General features: G+C 49.2%; 1 protein-coding gene across 5 annotated transcripts in view; it reads right to left on the bottom strand.

The window, feature by feature from the left end:
* The window catches only part of LOC136598682 (oocyte zinc finger protein XlCOF6-like), a 123,617-nt gene that overhangs the window by 5,094 nt on the left and 101,489 nt on the right, over positions 1-17,034 (bottom strand). For 4 of the 5 annotated variants that reach the window (XM_066588761.1, XM_066588763.1, XM_066588762.1 and 1 more), the window contains 3 exons: positions 11,132-11,235; positions 10,757-10,936; positions 10,551-10,674 (listed from right to left, as the gene is read on the bottom strand). In XM_066588761.1, coding sequence (XP_066444858.1) covers positions 10,551-10,674; positions 10,757-10,936; positions 11,132-11,235 — 408 coding nt within the window. The remainder of the gene's footprint in view (positions 1-10,550; positions 10,675-10,756; positions 10,937-11,131; positions 11,236-17,034) is intronic. The other variant, XM_066588765.1, reaches the window with a different exon arrangement.

The raw sequence follows: 17,034 nt of genomic DNA, 5'->3' as shown, positions 1-17,034 counted from the left end.
ACTAATTCTGGTTTTCATCAACAAGATGGGGGTCCTGGGGGGGTCTGAAAAAGGGTCATGAAGAGTAACTTGCAGCAGAGTCCTCCACAAGCCCCGGGCTCCTGTCCCCGGTAGATCTCCGAGCCCAAGCTACAGGAATACTATATTCCATACAGATGGAGTTCGGCCATTTCTGCACCAACATTAGTTTCTGGTTTTCTATAAAGAACGCATATAAAATCTCCCATGAAGCCGGATGTCAGTAACACACGGTGTGCAGCAAATACAGAACTGCTCATCTATAAGACAGCTTGGTACATACGGTAATTCTATATTCTGTCACCTCAGACCAGGACTAGGCCGGGGCAGGGAGGCATTCTGAGTATTGCTCTGGGGCCCCATGGCTTCTTTGTATGACCCTGGAGCCTATACACTTCATAGTTCCCTGTCATGCTGCAAAATAAATTCTCTGGGGCAGAAAAAGTTTATTGTAACCAAAAGGAAAAGACCCTTCACAGAATAGACATATACCTAAAATGTATCCTTTATTAGTATACATTAAAATGTTATTGGCTACAAACACAGACTGCAGGTTCTTACAACAACCAGAACCGCAGTCAGAACAATTAACGGGATTAGATGACAGACCGATCAGAAATCCGCTACTGTCACTAAATCACTTATCTGTGAGCATAAACCGCTACCATCCAGACCTCACATATACAAGTCATAGATGTACAGATGGTTTACATAAATGCACTACCATCAAGACTTCTCATGTAAGGGTCGCGGGCGCGGTAGAAATCTCTATAGGAGTTTGATTTTGAGATGGAATGTCAATTGTAACCAGGAAATTATTCCTATTGGGTCGGTTCAGTTCGACACGTTTCTCTACCGATAGGGTAGTTCCTCAGGAACCGCTATCCCTCTGCACTAGTATCACAGTGCCTTTCTTTCCAGTGCTATAAATATTAGATGATTATGCAATTTTCCTGAGATCTCAGCTATATCCTGTATACCAAATACAGGCAGCTGGGGAGATAGAGAAAAATGAGTATCAATTAGAGATGAGCGAGCACCAAAATGCTCGGGTGCTCGTTACTCGGGACGAAATTTTCGCGATGCTCGGGTGTTCGTTTCGAGTAACGAACCCCATTGAAGTCAATGGGCGACCCGAGCATTTTTGTATTTCGCCGATGCTCGCTAAGGTTTCCATGTGTGAAAATCTGGGCAATTCAAGAAAGTGATGGGAACGACACAGCAACGGATAGGGCAGGCGAGGGGCTACATGTTGGGCTGCATCTCAAGTTCACAGGTCCCACTATTAAGCCACAATACCGGCAAGAGTGGGCCCCCCCCCCTCCCAACAACTTTTACTTCTGAAAAGCCCTCATTAGCATGGCATACCTTAGCTAAGCACCACACTACCTACAACAAAGCACAATCACTGCCTGCATGACACTCCGCTGCCACTTCTCCTGGGTTGCATGCTGCCCAACCCCCCTCCCCCCTGCGCGACGCAGTGTCCACAGCGCACACCAAACTGTCCCTGCCCAGCCTTCAGCTGCCCTCATGCCACACCACCCTCATGTCTATTTATAAGTGCGTCTGCCATGAGGAGGAACTGCAGGCACACACTGCAGAGGGTTGGCTTGGCTAGGCAGCGACCCTCTTTAAAAGGGGCGGGGCGATAGCCCACAATGCTGTACAGAAGCAATGAGAAATCCAATCCTGTGCCACCTCCATCAGGAGCTGCACACGTGGGCATAGCAATGGGGAACCTATGTGCCACACACTATTCATTCTGTCAAGGTGTCTGCATGCCCCAGTCAGACTGGTAATATGTACCTTAACAGTAACCGCGTTGGTGGTAATGTGGTGGTGACTGCGGACCTAGTAGCGCGGTTTTATTTTGTTGGTTTTCGGAATGTGGCCAGGATTAAGTGGGCCGTGGCGGGGGGATGGTGGGGGGGCTCTCTTGTTGTGTCGGTAAAGGTGAAATTCTTGGACTGCCACCAGACGAACCAATGCAAAGGCATTTGCCAAGAATGTTTTCATTGTTGGAGGAGGAGGGGGATGTTTTTGAGGCACTACGTGTCCTCTCCACGTGTCCATGGTTATATGCACCTTAACAGTAACCGCGTTGGTGGTAAATGGCCTCGCCGCCATCATGTCTTTGGGAAGCCTCTGTTTCCACACCCCAGAGACATACCATTAGCAGCGGTATAGGCAGAGCCCATAATTCGTAACATTTCAGCCGTAGCATTGGGACAGGCCCCACTAACATATCACTAGCAGCATTATAGGGGGAGCACAGTATTAGTTCCATTTCAGTAATAGTAGCACTCAAGACAGGCCCCAGTAACAATTCCGAAGCAGCAGTATAGTGGGAGCGCAGTCTTCGTTCCATTTCAGTAATAGTAGCACTCAAGACAGGCACCAGTAACAATTCCGAAGCAGCAGTATAGGAGGAGCATAGTCTAAGTTCCATTTAAGTAATAGTAGCAGCCTACACAGGCCCCAGGAACAATTCCGAAGCAGCAGTATAGTGGGAGCGCAGTCTTAGTTCCATTCCAGTAGCTGCAGTATAGCCAAGGCCCAAGTTACATTTATGTAGCTAAAGTGTAGGCCAACCCCACACACCTTTCTGTACCATGAGTGCAGGCGAAGAACATAGAAATTGCTATGATTACACTGTAGGTGAGGGCCCAAAAAAATTGGTGTACCAACAGTACTAATGTACCTCAGTAAAAATTGGCCATGCCCAACCAAGATGGCAGGTGAAACCCATTAATCGCTTTGGTTAATGTGGCTTAAGTGGTAACTAGACCTGGAGGCAGCCCAGTTTAACGAAAAATTGGTTCAAGTTAAAGTTCCAACGCTTTTAAGAGCATTGAAACGTATAAAAAATTTTTAGAAAAATTATATGAGTGAGCCTTGTGGCCCTAAGAAAAATTGCCCGTTCAGTGTGATTACGTGAGGTTTCAGGAGGAGGAGCAGGAGGAGGAGGAGGAATATAATACACAGATTGATGAAGCAGAAATGTCCCCGTTTTGGATGGTGATAGAGAACAATCCTTCCATCCGCGGGTGCAGCCTACGTATTGCTTAGGTATCGCTGCTGTCCGCTGGTGGAGAAGAGAAGTCTGGGGAAATCCAGCCTTTGTTCATCTTGATGAGTGTTAGCCTGTCGGCACTGTCGGTTGACAGGTGAGTACGCTTATCTGTGATGATTCCCCCAGCCACACTAAACACACTCTCTGACAAGACGCTAGCCGCAGGACAAGCAAGCCGCAGGATACCTCCAGGGCATACAGCGCTAGTTCAGGCCACGTGTCCAGCTTCGACACCCAGTAGTTGTAGGTGGCAGAGGCGTCACGGAGGACGGTCGTGCGATCGGCTACGTACTCCCTCACCATCCTTTTACAGTGCTCCCGCCGACTCAGCCTTGACTGGGGAGCGGTGACACAGTCTTGCTGGGGAGCCATAAAGCTGTCCAGGCCCTTAAAGACTGTTGCACTGCCTGGGCTGTACATGCTGCTCGATCTCCGCACCTCCCCTGCTACCTGGCCCTCGGAACTGCGCCTTCTGCCACTAGCGCTGTCGGATGGGAATTTTACCATCAGCTTGTCCGCCAGGGTCCTGTGGTATAGCAACACTCTCGAACCCCTTTCCTCTTCGGGAATGAGAGTGGGAAGGTTCTCCTTATAGCATGGGTCAAGCAGTGTGTACACCCAGTAATCCGTAGTGGCCAGAATGCGTGTAACGCGAGGGTCACGAGAAAGGCATCCTAACATGAAGTCAGCCATGTGTGCCAGGGTACCTGTACGCAACACATGGCTGTCTTCACTAGGAAGATCACTTTCAGGATCCTCCTCCTCCTCCTCCTCCTCCTCAGGCCATACACGCTGAAAGGATGACAGGCAAGCAGCAGGGATACCGTCAGCAGTGGGCCAAGCTGTCTCTTCCCCCTCCTCCTCATCCTCCTCATGCTCCTCCTCCTCCTCCTGAATGCGCTGCGATATAGACAGGAGGGTGCTCTGACTATCCAGCGACATACTGTCTTCCCCCACCTCCGTTTCCGAGCACAAAGCATCTGCCTTTATGCTTTGCAGGGCACCTCTCAAGATGCATAGCAGAGGAATGGTGACGCTAATGATTGCAGCATCGCCGCTCACCATCTGGGTAGACTTCTCAAAGTTTCCAAGGACCTGGCAGATGTCTGCCAACCAGGCCCACTCTTCAGAAAATAATTGAGGAGGCTGACTCCCACTGCGCCGCCCATGTTGGAGTTGGTATTCCACTATAGCTCTACGCTGCTCATAGAGCCTGGCCAACATGTGGAGCGTAGAGTTCCACCGTGTGGGCACGTCGCACAGCAGTCGGTGCACTGGCAGATTAAAGCGATGTTGCAGGGTGCGCAGGGTGGCAGCGTCCGTGTGGGACTTGCGGAAATGTGCGCAGAGCCGGCGCACCTTTACGAGCAGGTCTGACAAGCGTGGGTAGCTTTTCAGAAAGCGCTGAACCACCAAATTAAAGACGTGGGCCAGGCATGGCACGTGCGTGAGGCTGCCGAGCTGCAGAGCCGCCACCAGGTTACGGCCGTTGTCACACACGACCATGCCCGGTTGGAGGCTCAGCGGCGCAAGCCAGCGGTCGGTCTGCTCTGTCAGACCCTGCAGCAGTTCGTGGGCCGTGTGCCTCTTATCTCCTAAGCTGAGTAGTTTCAGCACAGCCTGCTGACGCTTGCCCGCCGCTGTGCTGCCATGCCGCGCGACACCGACTGCTGGCGACGTGCTGCTGCTGCTGACACATCTTGATTGCGAGACAGAGGTTGCGTAGGAGGAGGAGGAGGGTGGTTTAGTGGAGGAAGCATACACCGCCGCAGATACCAGCACCGAGCTGGGGCCCGCAATTCTGGGGGTGGGTAGGACGTGAGCGGTCCCAGGCTCTGACTCTGTCCCAGCCTCCACTAAATTCACCCAATGTGCCATCAGGGAGATGTAGTGGCCCTGCCCGCCTATGCTTGTCCACGTGTCCCAAGTTAAGTGGACCTTGCCACTAACCGCATTGGTGAGGGCGCGTACAATGTTGCGGGAGACGTGGTCGTGCAGGGCTGGGACGGCACATCGGGAAAAGTAGTGGCGACTGGGAACTGAGTAGCGCGGGGCCGCCGTCGCCGTCATAGCTTTGAAAGCCTCAGTTTCCACAACCCTATACGGCAGCATCTCAAGGCTGATAAATTTGGACGGTTAACAATTGAGCGTGCGGGTGCGTGGCGGCGTACTTGCGCTTGCGCTCCAACACTTGTGCTAGCGACGGCTGGACTGTCCGGTGCGAGACATTGGTGGATGGGGCCGAGGACAGCGGAGGTGAGGGTGTGGGTGCAGGCCAGGAGACGGTAGTGCCTGTGTCCTGAGAGGGGGGTTGGATCTCAGTGGCAGGTTGGGGCACAGGGGGAGAGGCAGCGGTGCAAACCGGAGGTGGTGAACGGCCTTCGTCCCACCTTGTGGGGTGCTTGGCCATCATATGTCTGCGCATGCTGGTGGTGGTGAGGCTGTTGGTGGTGGCTCCCCGGCTGATCTTGGCGTGACAAAGGTTGCACACCACTGTTCGTCGGTCGTCAGGCGTCTCTGTGAAAAACTGCCAGACCTTAGAGCACCTCGGCCTCTGCAGGGTGGCATGGCGCGAGGGTGCGCTTTGGGAAACAGTTGGTGGATTATTCGGTCTGGCCCTGCCTCCACCCCTGGCCACCGCACTGCCTCTTGCAACCTGCCCTGCTGCTGCCCTTGCCTCCCCCTCTGAAGACCTGTCCTCAGTAGGCGTTGCACACGAGGTGGGGTCAGTCACCTCATCGTCCTGCTGTTCTTCCTCAGAATCCTCTGTGCGCTCCTCCCTCGGACTTACTGCCCTTATTACTACCTCACCGATAGACAACTGTGTCTCATCGTCATCGTCCTCCTCACCCACTGAAAGGTCTTGAGACAGTTGCCAGAAGTCCCCAGCCTCATCCCCCGGACCCCGGGAACTTTGCAATGGTTGGGCATCAGTGACGATAAACTCCTCTGGTGGGAGAGGAACCACTGCTGCCCAATCTGAGCAGGGGCCCGAGAACAGTTCCTGGGAGTCTTCCCGCTCCTGAGCATGTGTCATTGTAGTGGAGTGAGGAGGCTGGGAGGAAGGAGGAGCAGCAGCCAGAGGATTCGGATTTGCAGCACTGGACGGCGCAGAACTGTGGGTGGATGATAGCTTGCTCGAAGCACTTTCTGCCATCCACGACAGGACCTGCTCACACTGCTTATTTTCTAATAAAGGTCTCCCGCGTGGACCCATTAATTGTGCGATGAATGTGGGGACGCCAGAAACGTGCCTCTCTCCTAATCGTGCAGCAGTCGGCTGCAACACACCTGGCTCAGGAGCTCGGCCTGTGCCCACACCCTCACTTGGGCCTACGTGTCCTCAGCCGCGTCCACATCCTCTAGGCCTACCCCTACCCCTACCCCTCAGCATGCTGTATTACCAGTGATTTCCCAGCCAGGAAATAAATTGGCGCAAGCCTGCAGCCCAAATAGAATTTTTTCCCTTGTTTTTCAAAGGACAAGCCACACTGCGTGTATTCAATGAATACTACTAAGTTTAATAACTGTGTTGTGGCCCTGCAAATGTGTCACAGAACTGCAGTGATACAAAGTTATTCGCTACAGCAGATCAGGGATTTCCCATGCAGGAAAGAAATTGGCGCAAGCCTGCAGTAAAACGTAGCTGGCTGCGTCTGATTTTTTTTTACGTTCTGCACGCAGCACACACGTACCCAGAGCCCTGAGGACTGTCAGAGGCAGGCGAAATAGAATTTTTTCCCTTGTTTTTCAAAGGAAAAGCCACACCGCGTCTATTCAATGAATAATATATGTCTTCTGGCCCTGCCTACACAATTCTATCCCTGTAGTATTAATGCCGGGTGCAATGGTCTGCACAGCTGGTTTTGAGAAAAAAAAAAATGCAACACTGCTAACAGCAGCCTGGACAGTACTGCACACGGTTAAATGTGGCCCTAGAAAGGACCGTTGGGGTTCTTGAAGCCTACACTCACTCCTAACACTCTCCCTGCCTAACCACCACTTCTGTCCCTATTGCAGGGCGCAATGCTCTGCAGATCCAATTTTGAAAAAAAAAAAAAATACAGTGCTAACACAGTACTGCACACTATTAGATGTGGCCCTAAGAAGGACCGTTGGGGTTCTTGAGCCTACACTAACTCCTAATGCTCTCCCTACAGCAGCTCCGGCACCAGCAGCACTTTCCCTCAGCTAACTCACAAGGCATCTGAGCCGAGCCGCGGAAGGGGCCGATTTTTATACTCAGGTGACATCTGATCTCCCCAGCCACTCACAGCAGGGGGGTGGTATAGGGCTTGAACGTCACAGGGGGAAGTTGTAATGCCTTCCCTGTCTTTCAATTGGCCAGAAAAGCGCGCTAACGTCTCAGAGAGGAAACTGAAAGTAATCCGAACACTGCGTGGTGCTCGTTAAGAGTAACGAGCATCCCGAACACCCTAATATTCGCCCGAATATCAAGCTCGGACGAGTACGTTCGCTCATCTCTAGTATCAATGTCCTCTACTCCGGGTATTAATGTGGAGCAAACCTTGGAAATTATGGTCTGTCAGACTTCTAATAAAGCCAGGTACACAAGAGGCTGGTGGACTTGCCAGCTCACACTCCTCAGTGCTGATTACACCCACTGGGGGATGAAAGAATAGACTCTCACTGAGCAATTGATAATGCTCTATTAGATATGTGATAAATAACTTCATCGCCCATCAGTACAGCCTCTAAGACTCTTTGTGCTCCATAGAATCCTTACAATAAATACATTCCCCTGCCTGCCTAATAGCTGCTAGGAGAAATAAAAGATAAATAGCGAATCAAAGATGAATAAAATGGCCCCTAACCCAGATGGTAGGTTGGAGGCATCAATGGCTGACAATTTACAGCTGCAGTCCCGCACGGTTTATGGGACATCACAGGGACTGCAGCCAATAAGAGCTCAGAGATTCATCTTAACCCCTTAGTGACGGCCCCATCGGCATTCTACGTCCTCAGTAAGTGGGCTTTAATCCTAGAAGACGTAGAAATATGCGTCCTCTTAGGATTAATGCCCACTTGGCTGAGGACGTGACAGCTCCATGCTGTAGGTGCCCGCAGGTATCCATCAGGGCAGCTTAAAGTACTCACCCGCCTTGATCGAGATGTTTTGCGGTGAATGTGTCCTCTGGGACCCGTCGCCGCTCTTCTGTGCATGCGCACCAGACGTATGATGTCACGGGTATGAGCAGAAGGCCGGGAGCCCCGGCAAATTCAAAATCTCCTGGCTACCGGCTCCTGAAGGTAGCCGGGAACCAGGAGATGTGAGCGGTCCCCTGGTCCGCGATCGCCGCTATCCAGTGGATAGCGGCGATTGCGAAAAAGTAAAAAAAAAAGTAAATAAAAGTTCCAGTTTCACCTCCCCTCATGGATCTGAAAATACTCACCTCGGGTCCTCCGCGATGTCCCTGGTATTCCGGGACCCGAAGTTCCCTTCTGCGCATGAGCGCCCGATGTCAATCATTGGGCGCGTGCACAGAAGGGCTTGAGCCCCGTGAAATTCAAAATCCCTCTGCTCCTGGCTGCCACGTGTAGCCAGGAGTAGATGGATGTCACCCAGCATGTGATCATTTAAAGTTTAAAAAAAGTGTAAAAAAGTTTAAAAAAAAGTTAAAAAAGCTTTCGTTTCATCTCCCCCCACAGATCATATCCGTGAGGGAGGATGAAATGACGTACGTAAGGCCCCTGGATTTATCCACGGACCTTATCCTAGCTTTTGCACACGCATCCGTCGCCAAAATGGCGGACGCATTCGCAAAAAAAATTTCCCCGGGAAATTCAAAATCTCCCAGCTCCTGGCTACAAAACTTAGCCGAGAGCCTGGAGATTTCACGGAGGGCCGCATTGAGCGGTTCCTGATCACGTGTTCGCCATTTTCCATAATCTTAAAGCATAAAGAAAACAGGTGGAACTATATATCCTATCAAAACTTTGTACAGTGTGTTTGGACATATTTAAGATATTACAGTTAAAAATGTGAAAAAAAGGACAATTTTTTTTCAAATTTTTTCCAATATTGGTACTTTTAATAAATACACACAAATTATATCGGTCTATTTTCATAACCTAAATGAAGTACAACGTGTGGCGAAAAAAACAATGTCAGAATCACTGGGATATGCAAAGCCTTTACGGAGTTATGCTATGTTGAACGACGCATGTCAGATTTCCAAAATTTGGCTCCGTAACTAAGGCACAAACAAGCTTCGTCACTAAGGGGTTAATGTGAAACTGTACAAAGGCTTTCCTGACACCCAGATAGGTGATATCAACGGCACAACTTTCATCCACTACTTCTGTGAATGGGAATACATTGTGGCTTGTAGTTTGACCCCCCCCCCCCACGCCCCGACAATCACAAGCAGTCCAAACTAGCCCGGCTTCATGTAACTGTAGGGTCACAGCAAACTGCGATACAACCGTACTGACGGCCATTACATCCCAATGAGAAGAGTATTGTGGCCAGAGTCTCCATGTAGCCACAGCCGTACTGGTGACCCCTTCACCAATTTAGAGGGGTTGCACGAATTACCAATATAAAACTTAGAGAACAATAAAGACAGACAATGATGTTTTATTGGCCACCATCACTCACAAGTCCCACCAAGCTGGATATCCACTCTGTAGATACAACCTAGCAGCTCTTACTGGTGATGCCAGATACCTCCTCCTCCGGTCCTGCAGGAACTAAATACAAAGCGGAGGAGCTAGTGGGGATAGTTGGGGGACGGGATAGCATGGGCCAAGGCACCTCTCCAGCCCTGCACAGCCGACGGCTACTGTAGCAGTAGGGCTGGTGGAGCCGAGATCTTCTGTGGACACATTCCATTTGATATAGTAGTCATCCGCAATATAGTCGCTGACTAGTGTCACTGTAGACCGGGTTGCTTACATATCAGCAACTAATGAGGCCGCCTGCAGACGACCGTGTCTAATCCTGCTGCGAGAATTCTCGCAGTGGGACCCGACCCCCTGCAGGGACCAGCGCGGCTCCGGCTCTTTGATGTGCTGGCTGCCGGCCAGCAGGCACATGACGGAGCCGAGCCGCCAGTCAGGGAGTGACATTTCTGTGCAGAGCTCACAGAGCCCCGCACCGAAAAAGAGCATACTGCGATTTGTTTTCCTCACTGCCGTCTGCATAGGATTATTCTTTCTAACACAATCCTATGGCAGCTTCCACGGGTGTAAATTCTACGGGAAATCCTGCTGCGGAATTTCCGCCCGTGTGCCGGGGGCCTAAATGTGTACTGGTGATATGTAGGCCTTCTGATTATACTGACTTTAATCAACAACTGTGTAGTGAATGGCTCTACTAATACAACTAGCACAGTGTCCTGCCTGGCTCACACCCCACTTCCTGCCTACAAGCACCAGGGGCACATGCCCCACATCACCCCTCCACAGCTATGATCCTAAATACATCCATTACCTGGTGATGGGAGCGGCTGGCGGGTCTCCATCATGGCCTCCTTGTACAGATCCTTGTGTCCTTCTAAATACTCCCACTCCTCCATGGAGAAATAGACAGCGACATCCTGACACCTTATAGGAACCTGACAACACAATATACAGTCATTACCCAGAAGCCTCCAGTGCTGTTACTGTATAATGTCCCAGCATTCCCTGCAGCATCACCTCTCCAGTCAGCAGCTCAATCATCTTGTTGGTGAGTTCTAGAATCTTCTGTACATTGATGTCCTCGTGTATCAGGGGGTGAAGTGGGGGCCCCATGATTGGGCTCAGGGGTCTTCCCCATCCATCACACACAGGGGCCCGAGAGCCATCACTAGAGGTCTTCTTCACTACTGTGTAATCCTGTATATGGAGAGACATTTATAAATATCACTGCAGACATTTCCAGAGTCCATCACCTCTCCAGTGACATCATCAGTCATTACCATAGATAAGCATGACATATGACATCACCAGAATCTCTCCTCTCTACAGTGACATCATCTGTTATTACCATAGATAAGAATGATGTAATGTGACATCATCAGAGTCTCTCACCTCCCCAGTAAGCTGGAAGAGTATCTCTAGGGTGAGGTTGAATACACTCTCCGCCATCTTGTTTCTGTTGTCCTCCATCTTTGATGAATGAATCCTGTAGGGACCTGAATGGAAACAATATGAACCAATGTAAAAACCACAAAAACCAACATCTCCAAGTTCAGCTGCCGGTATTTTGAGGGACAAGTAGGATTTATAATAGCAGCATTTAATGTGGGAGAACCTTAGAAATACTTTATTAGGAATTCATTTAATAAGAAATTTTATAAAAACATTTGCTGGAATCCTTTAACCCCTTAGTGCTATAGGTAGTACATGTACGTCCTGCAGCGTCGGGGTATGTATGAACGCGCGGCGATCTCCCTCCATACAGCGCGAGCGCCGGCTGTTTACTGCGGCTGATACCAACTCCGATAAGCTGTCAATTCTGATAGCGCCATTTAAATGGGATGAGATCGCAGGGAGCCGTGCAGGTGTCATGGCAGCCGGGGGCCCTCTGTAACGCCCCGGGCTGTCCTGGCAGAATGCCTATCAAGCCATGCCCGTGGCTCCTCCAGAAAAGGAGTGAGAAGATGAGCCCATTCCCATCTAATTACTTCTCTGTACTAATTACTTACTGACTCCACGACCTAAACGTTTACCAGCGTCCGGATCGCAGCATCCAATAAGCCGCACAAACCTCAGTAAAGTTTACACCGCCGTATCCCGTCTGGGCCCAATCTGCAGCAGAAAGTAGGCCGACCGCTTCTATAGCGAAACCCGTTACACGCTGCCGTCACAGAGATAACAAATATCACTAGCGAGGAACGACTAATGCATTCCTGATGACAGATGGAAAACATCCTGAAGGTCATACAAATGGCCACCAAAATAACCTGCAGGGGGCGCCCGCCAGCCTCACCCTGCCCTGCAAAGGATTGCATCTTCTACATCCTGGTGATCAGAGGCATCTGGTCCTTCATCTACTAGGACTTACTATTCTTATACAGAGGAGTCTACATTCTGGTGCTCAGAGGGATCTCGTGCTTCAGTCACTAGGACTTACTATTCTTATACAGAGGAGTCTACATCCTGGTGGTAAGAGGAATTTGGTCCTTCAGCCGCTAGGACTAACTATTCTTACACAGAGGAGTCAACAACCTGGTGGTCAGAAGAATCTTCTCCATCTACTAAGAGTTACTATTCTTACATAGAGGAGTCTACATCCTTCTGGTCAGAGGGATTTGGTCCTTCAGTCACTAGGACTTACTATTCTTATACAGAGGAGTCTACATTCTGGTGTTCAGAAGGATCTGGTCCTTCAGCTGGTAGCTCTTATTAAACTTATACAGAGGAGTCTACATGCTGGTGGTGAGAGGGATTTGGTCCTTCAGTGGCTAGGACTTACTATTCTTATACAGAGGAGTCTACAACCTGGTGGTCAGAGGGATCTGCTCCTTCAGCCACTAGGACTTACTATTCTTCTACAGAGGAGTCTACATCCTGGTGGTAAGAGGAATCTGGTCCTTCAGACACTAGGACTAACTATTCTTACAGAGAGGAGTCAACAACCTGGTGGTCAAAAGAATCTGCTCCATCTACTAAGAGTTACTCTTCTTACATAGAGGAGTCTACATCCTGGTGGTCAGAAGGATCTGCTGCTTCAGCAGCACGGACTTACTATTCTTATACAGAGGATTCTACATCCTTCTGGTCAGAGGGATCTGGTCCTTCAGTCACTAGGACTTACTATTCTTCTACAGAGGAGTCTACATCCTGGTGCTCAGAGGGATCTGGTCCTTCAGCCACTAGGACTTACTATTCTTATACAGATGAGTCTACCTTCTGGTGGTCAGAAGGATCTGGTCCTTCAGCTGGTAGCTCTTATTATACTTATACAGAGGAGTCTACATGCTGGTGGTGAGAGGGATTTGGTCCTTCAGTGGCTAGGACTTACTATTCTCATACAGAGGAGTCTACAACCTGGTGGTCAGAGGGATCTGCTCCTTCAGCCACTAGGACTTACTATTCTTCTACAGAGGAGTCTACATCCTGGTGGTCATAGGGATCTAGTCCTTCAGCCACTAGGACTTACTATTTTTATACAGAGGAGTCTACATCCTGGTGGTCAGAGGGATCAGGTCCTTCAGTCACTAGGACTTACTATTCTTATACAGAGGATAAGGTACTGGACAGACCCTGTTCACCATAATGAGTTCTGGATGGCAGTTTCCTGGATAAGTAGCACAGGGTGGTGTAGAGACTTCAGGCTGTCAGACATTGTATGTGTCAGGCCTTGGGCCTATATCAGCTTCCATGTTATGGTTGTCATTTGTCAGGCCGTGGGAAAGCTGGATGAATTCAGTGTTCTAAAGTCTTATTCCTCTCTTTTGTATCTGGCAAGCCTTTGATGTACAGGAGGACACAAAACCCTTTGCTACTGACAAGGAGATGCTAAATAGGCACCCACTGGCACGGATTGGCACCTTGGATGGTTCACGCAGACATCCTGGTGCCCAATTTTACATCAGAAGGAAATCATTTAATAAAGGATATTTGGTCGTATGAAGGTCTTAGCCAGATATATATTATATATTTAGCATCGGGCTCACCAGCCAAGCAAAATAAAAAGGCTCAGAGCACCCAGAACTGCATATTTGGGAAAATATGGATGCCAACCCATCCGTGTATGGGCTCAAACCATATGTAAAATCAGGACTAAAAATGTGCCACGCCCATATTCAGGTTTGAGGGGGGGCTTTCCGAAAACGGGGAATTATGATTTTTCCCCAGGAATACAGGACTCCACCCCAACCCTCCAGAGTGACATCAGAGGGAGCAAGGTAAGGAGTGTTCTGAGGGTCCGTTTATAATGTAGGACCCTACAGACCCCAAATTGTGAGATCCTACAGAGATACGCCTTGGCGTAAGGCTGTCCCATTCACTTCAGTGACTCTGCATGTATTGGAACATTGGACCAACATCCAAATCCGATATCTTTCTTTTATTTTCCCCAGTTTATTTTAAAAATCTGCGTTGTGTATCCTACTGTATTTCCTTATGTCCCGTGAACAACCTTTTTATATTTTTGTACAAATCAGATATATTGCACTGCGAGGCCTTTTCTAGATTAAATCTGCAATTTAAAAGTCAGCCTTGTCCGTTTTACAACAAACCATAACGCTGAAGTTTGTGTTCATAATTCGGCTTCCAGTTTACCAATACCAAAGCTGGTGGTGGCAGGTTTATTTGTAGGAGTATTGAAGAGCTCTGGAGTGCGTTAGAACGGATCAGGGGGATGATTTGAGCTTTTGATTCACATGCGTGCAGAAGTCCGGGAAAGCTGTGTATAAATCAGCCTGTATTCTAACGACTTTAAGTTTGCAATATCGCACAGTGATCAAGGACAGAGGCGGGATCGAGAGGTATTGTCCCTTCTCCTCTCTCCTCCTGCCCACTACATGACACACAGCATTGTGTGAAAAACATGAGCAGCTAAAAAGCGTGTAAAATAAATAAAACACATGAAGTTTGTGGCCTGTAAACTTTAAAGGATTGTCATTAAAAAAAAACCTCTTACCTATTCCCCCCAGTCAGTCTTACCAGATCTTCACCTCAATGATCTTCTCCTGGCTCCTCCAGTCGGCCGAATCCTCTTCTTCCTGTGACGTAGCACACATTGCCGGCATTCTGCTTCCTGCGGGTCAGTGTACCCAGTCACTAGTGACATGGAGTTCACTGCCTAGCAGGGAATGCTGAATCCTCGGCAGCCTGCTTTAGCGCGACTGCGGATGTGTAATGTCTCACCGCTAGTGTATCATATACTATACTGTATGAAACACTAACAACAAAAAACGCGAATGTGCACTAAAGCAGGCTGCAGAGGATTCAGCATTCCCTGCTAGGCAGTGAAACCTACGTCACTCATAACATTCACTGCAGCTAATGGACGCTCCAAAACAATAAGTAGAGGATCCGGATGGCTGGAGGTGACGTGGCCCAGGGGACTGGAGGGGCCAGGAGAGGATCGGTGAGGAGAGGATGAGGTAAGAAGACTGCCTGGGGAGGAATAGGCAAGTATTGATTTTTTTCCTAATGAGAAAACCCCTTCAACCCCTTCCTGCAACAGGGTGTAAACTTACGTCCTGGGGATAGCGCGAGATCACATGTGATCTCGCGCTATCCCGCAGTGGGAGACGGCCATCAGTCACAGCCAGCCTCCTGCTGCAGCAGCGGGGGTGCATCGGATATGCGACCCCCACTGTTAACCCCTTCCCTGCCACGATCTATGTAGATCACGGCCTGTTGCCATGGCAACAGGATGCCAGACACTGGCGTCCTGTGTTGCCAGTGCCTAAGATCGCTGTATAAGCGATAAGGCATGGCAGTAGCATATTAGCATAAAAAAAGGTTAAAGAAAAATGAAAATGGCACATATTTTGTATTGTCGCGTCCGTAATGATGCGTACAATAAGCTGCACATGCTTTTGACTGTGCACAGAAAAAAAGCATTAAAAAAACCGCTAAAAAACTGAGGCAAAATTCTAATTTCTAGCATTTTGCCTCCCTAAAACCGCAATAAAAGTGATCAAAAGAGCTGTATGTAACCCCAAAATGGTACAGCTCCTCTCACAAAATATAAGCCCTCATAGAGCTCTGTACATAAAAAAATAAAAAAAATTACAGGACTTTGAATGCTGTGATTTAGAAAAAAAAAGATTTCCAAAAAAAGGGTTTTTATTGCAAAAAAGTGGAAAAACCTAAAAAAAGTAAGAATTTTGGTATTGTTGTAACCGTACCGTCCCACAGAAAAAATGTATTGTGTCATTTATGCTGCATGATTAACACTGTAAAAAAAAACTCCCCAAAAATCTATAGCAGAATTGATGCGTTTTCTCTCCCTGTTATCATAAAAAAAATAATAAAAGTTTTACAATATAGTCAATGTACCCAAAAGTTGCACCGATAAAAACTACAGTTCGTCACGCAAAAAACAAGCCCTTATATGGCCGCGTCGATGGAAAAATAAAAAAGTTATGACTTTTGATAAATGAAGAAAATCCGCCAAAAATCCTTGCGTCCTTAAGGTGCATACACACGACCGTATATCGGCTCTGTTTTCACGCCGAGCCGATATACGGAGTCCTCATCTGCGGGGGGGGGGGAGGATGGAAGAGCCAGGAGCAGGAACTAAGCTCCCGCCCCCTCTCTGCCTCCTTGCCATCCCCTCTCCGCCCCTCTGCACTATTTGCAATGAAAGGCGTCGAGACAGGGGCGGGGCTAAGTTTCTCGAATTAGCCCCGCCCCCACCCCGCTTCTCCCCTTTGCAAATAGCGCAGAGGGGCGGGAGCTCAGAGCACTGCTCCTGGCTCTTCCAGGCTCCCCCCTGCAGAGAGAGACGATGTATATTGGCTGGGCGTTAAAACCCAGCCGATATATTCTCGTCTGAATCCAGCCTCAAGCCCAAAATAGGCCATGTCATTACGGGGTTAACTGGAGCAACCGGCGTCAAAAGAGGTCGCATGACGAGAATATTTTTCCTTCTCTGTACAAGGCACTGGTCAGATCACACATGGGATATTGTGGACAGTTTTGGGCACCAATACTCAAGAAAGACATATCCCAGCTTGAGCGGGTACAAAAGTGGGCAACTAAAGTAATTACTGGAATGGGCGGACTACACACACACAGTGGCCCGAGCAGTAATCGTGATACACACACAGTGGCCCGAGCAGTAATCGTGGCCCACACACACACACACACAGCGGCCCGAGCAGTAATCGTGACCCCGCACACACACAGCGGCCCGAGCAGTAATCGTGACCCCGTACACACACAGCAGCCTGAGCAGTAATCGTGACCCCCCCACACACACAGTGGCCCGAGCAGTAATCGTGACCCCCACACACACACACAGTGGCCCG

Source organism: Eleutherodactylus coqui, unplaced genomic scaffold (genome assembly GCF_035609145.1).
Source record: "Eleutherodactylus coqui strain aEleCoq1 unplaced genomic scaffold, aEleCoq1.hap1 HAP1_SCAFFOLD_225, whole genome shotgun sequence".
NCBI lineage: Eukaryota > Metazoa > Chordata > Amphibia > Anura > Eleutherodactylidae > Eleutherodactylus > Eleutherodactylus coqui.
Note: the sequence above shows the minus strand (reverse complement) of the source record. Positions and strands in the feature narration are given on the sequence as shown.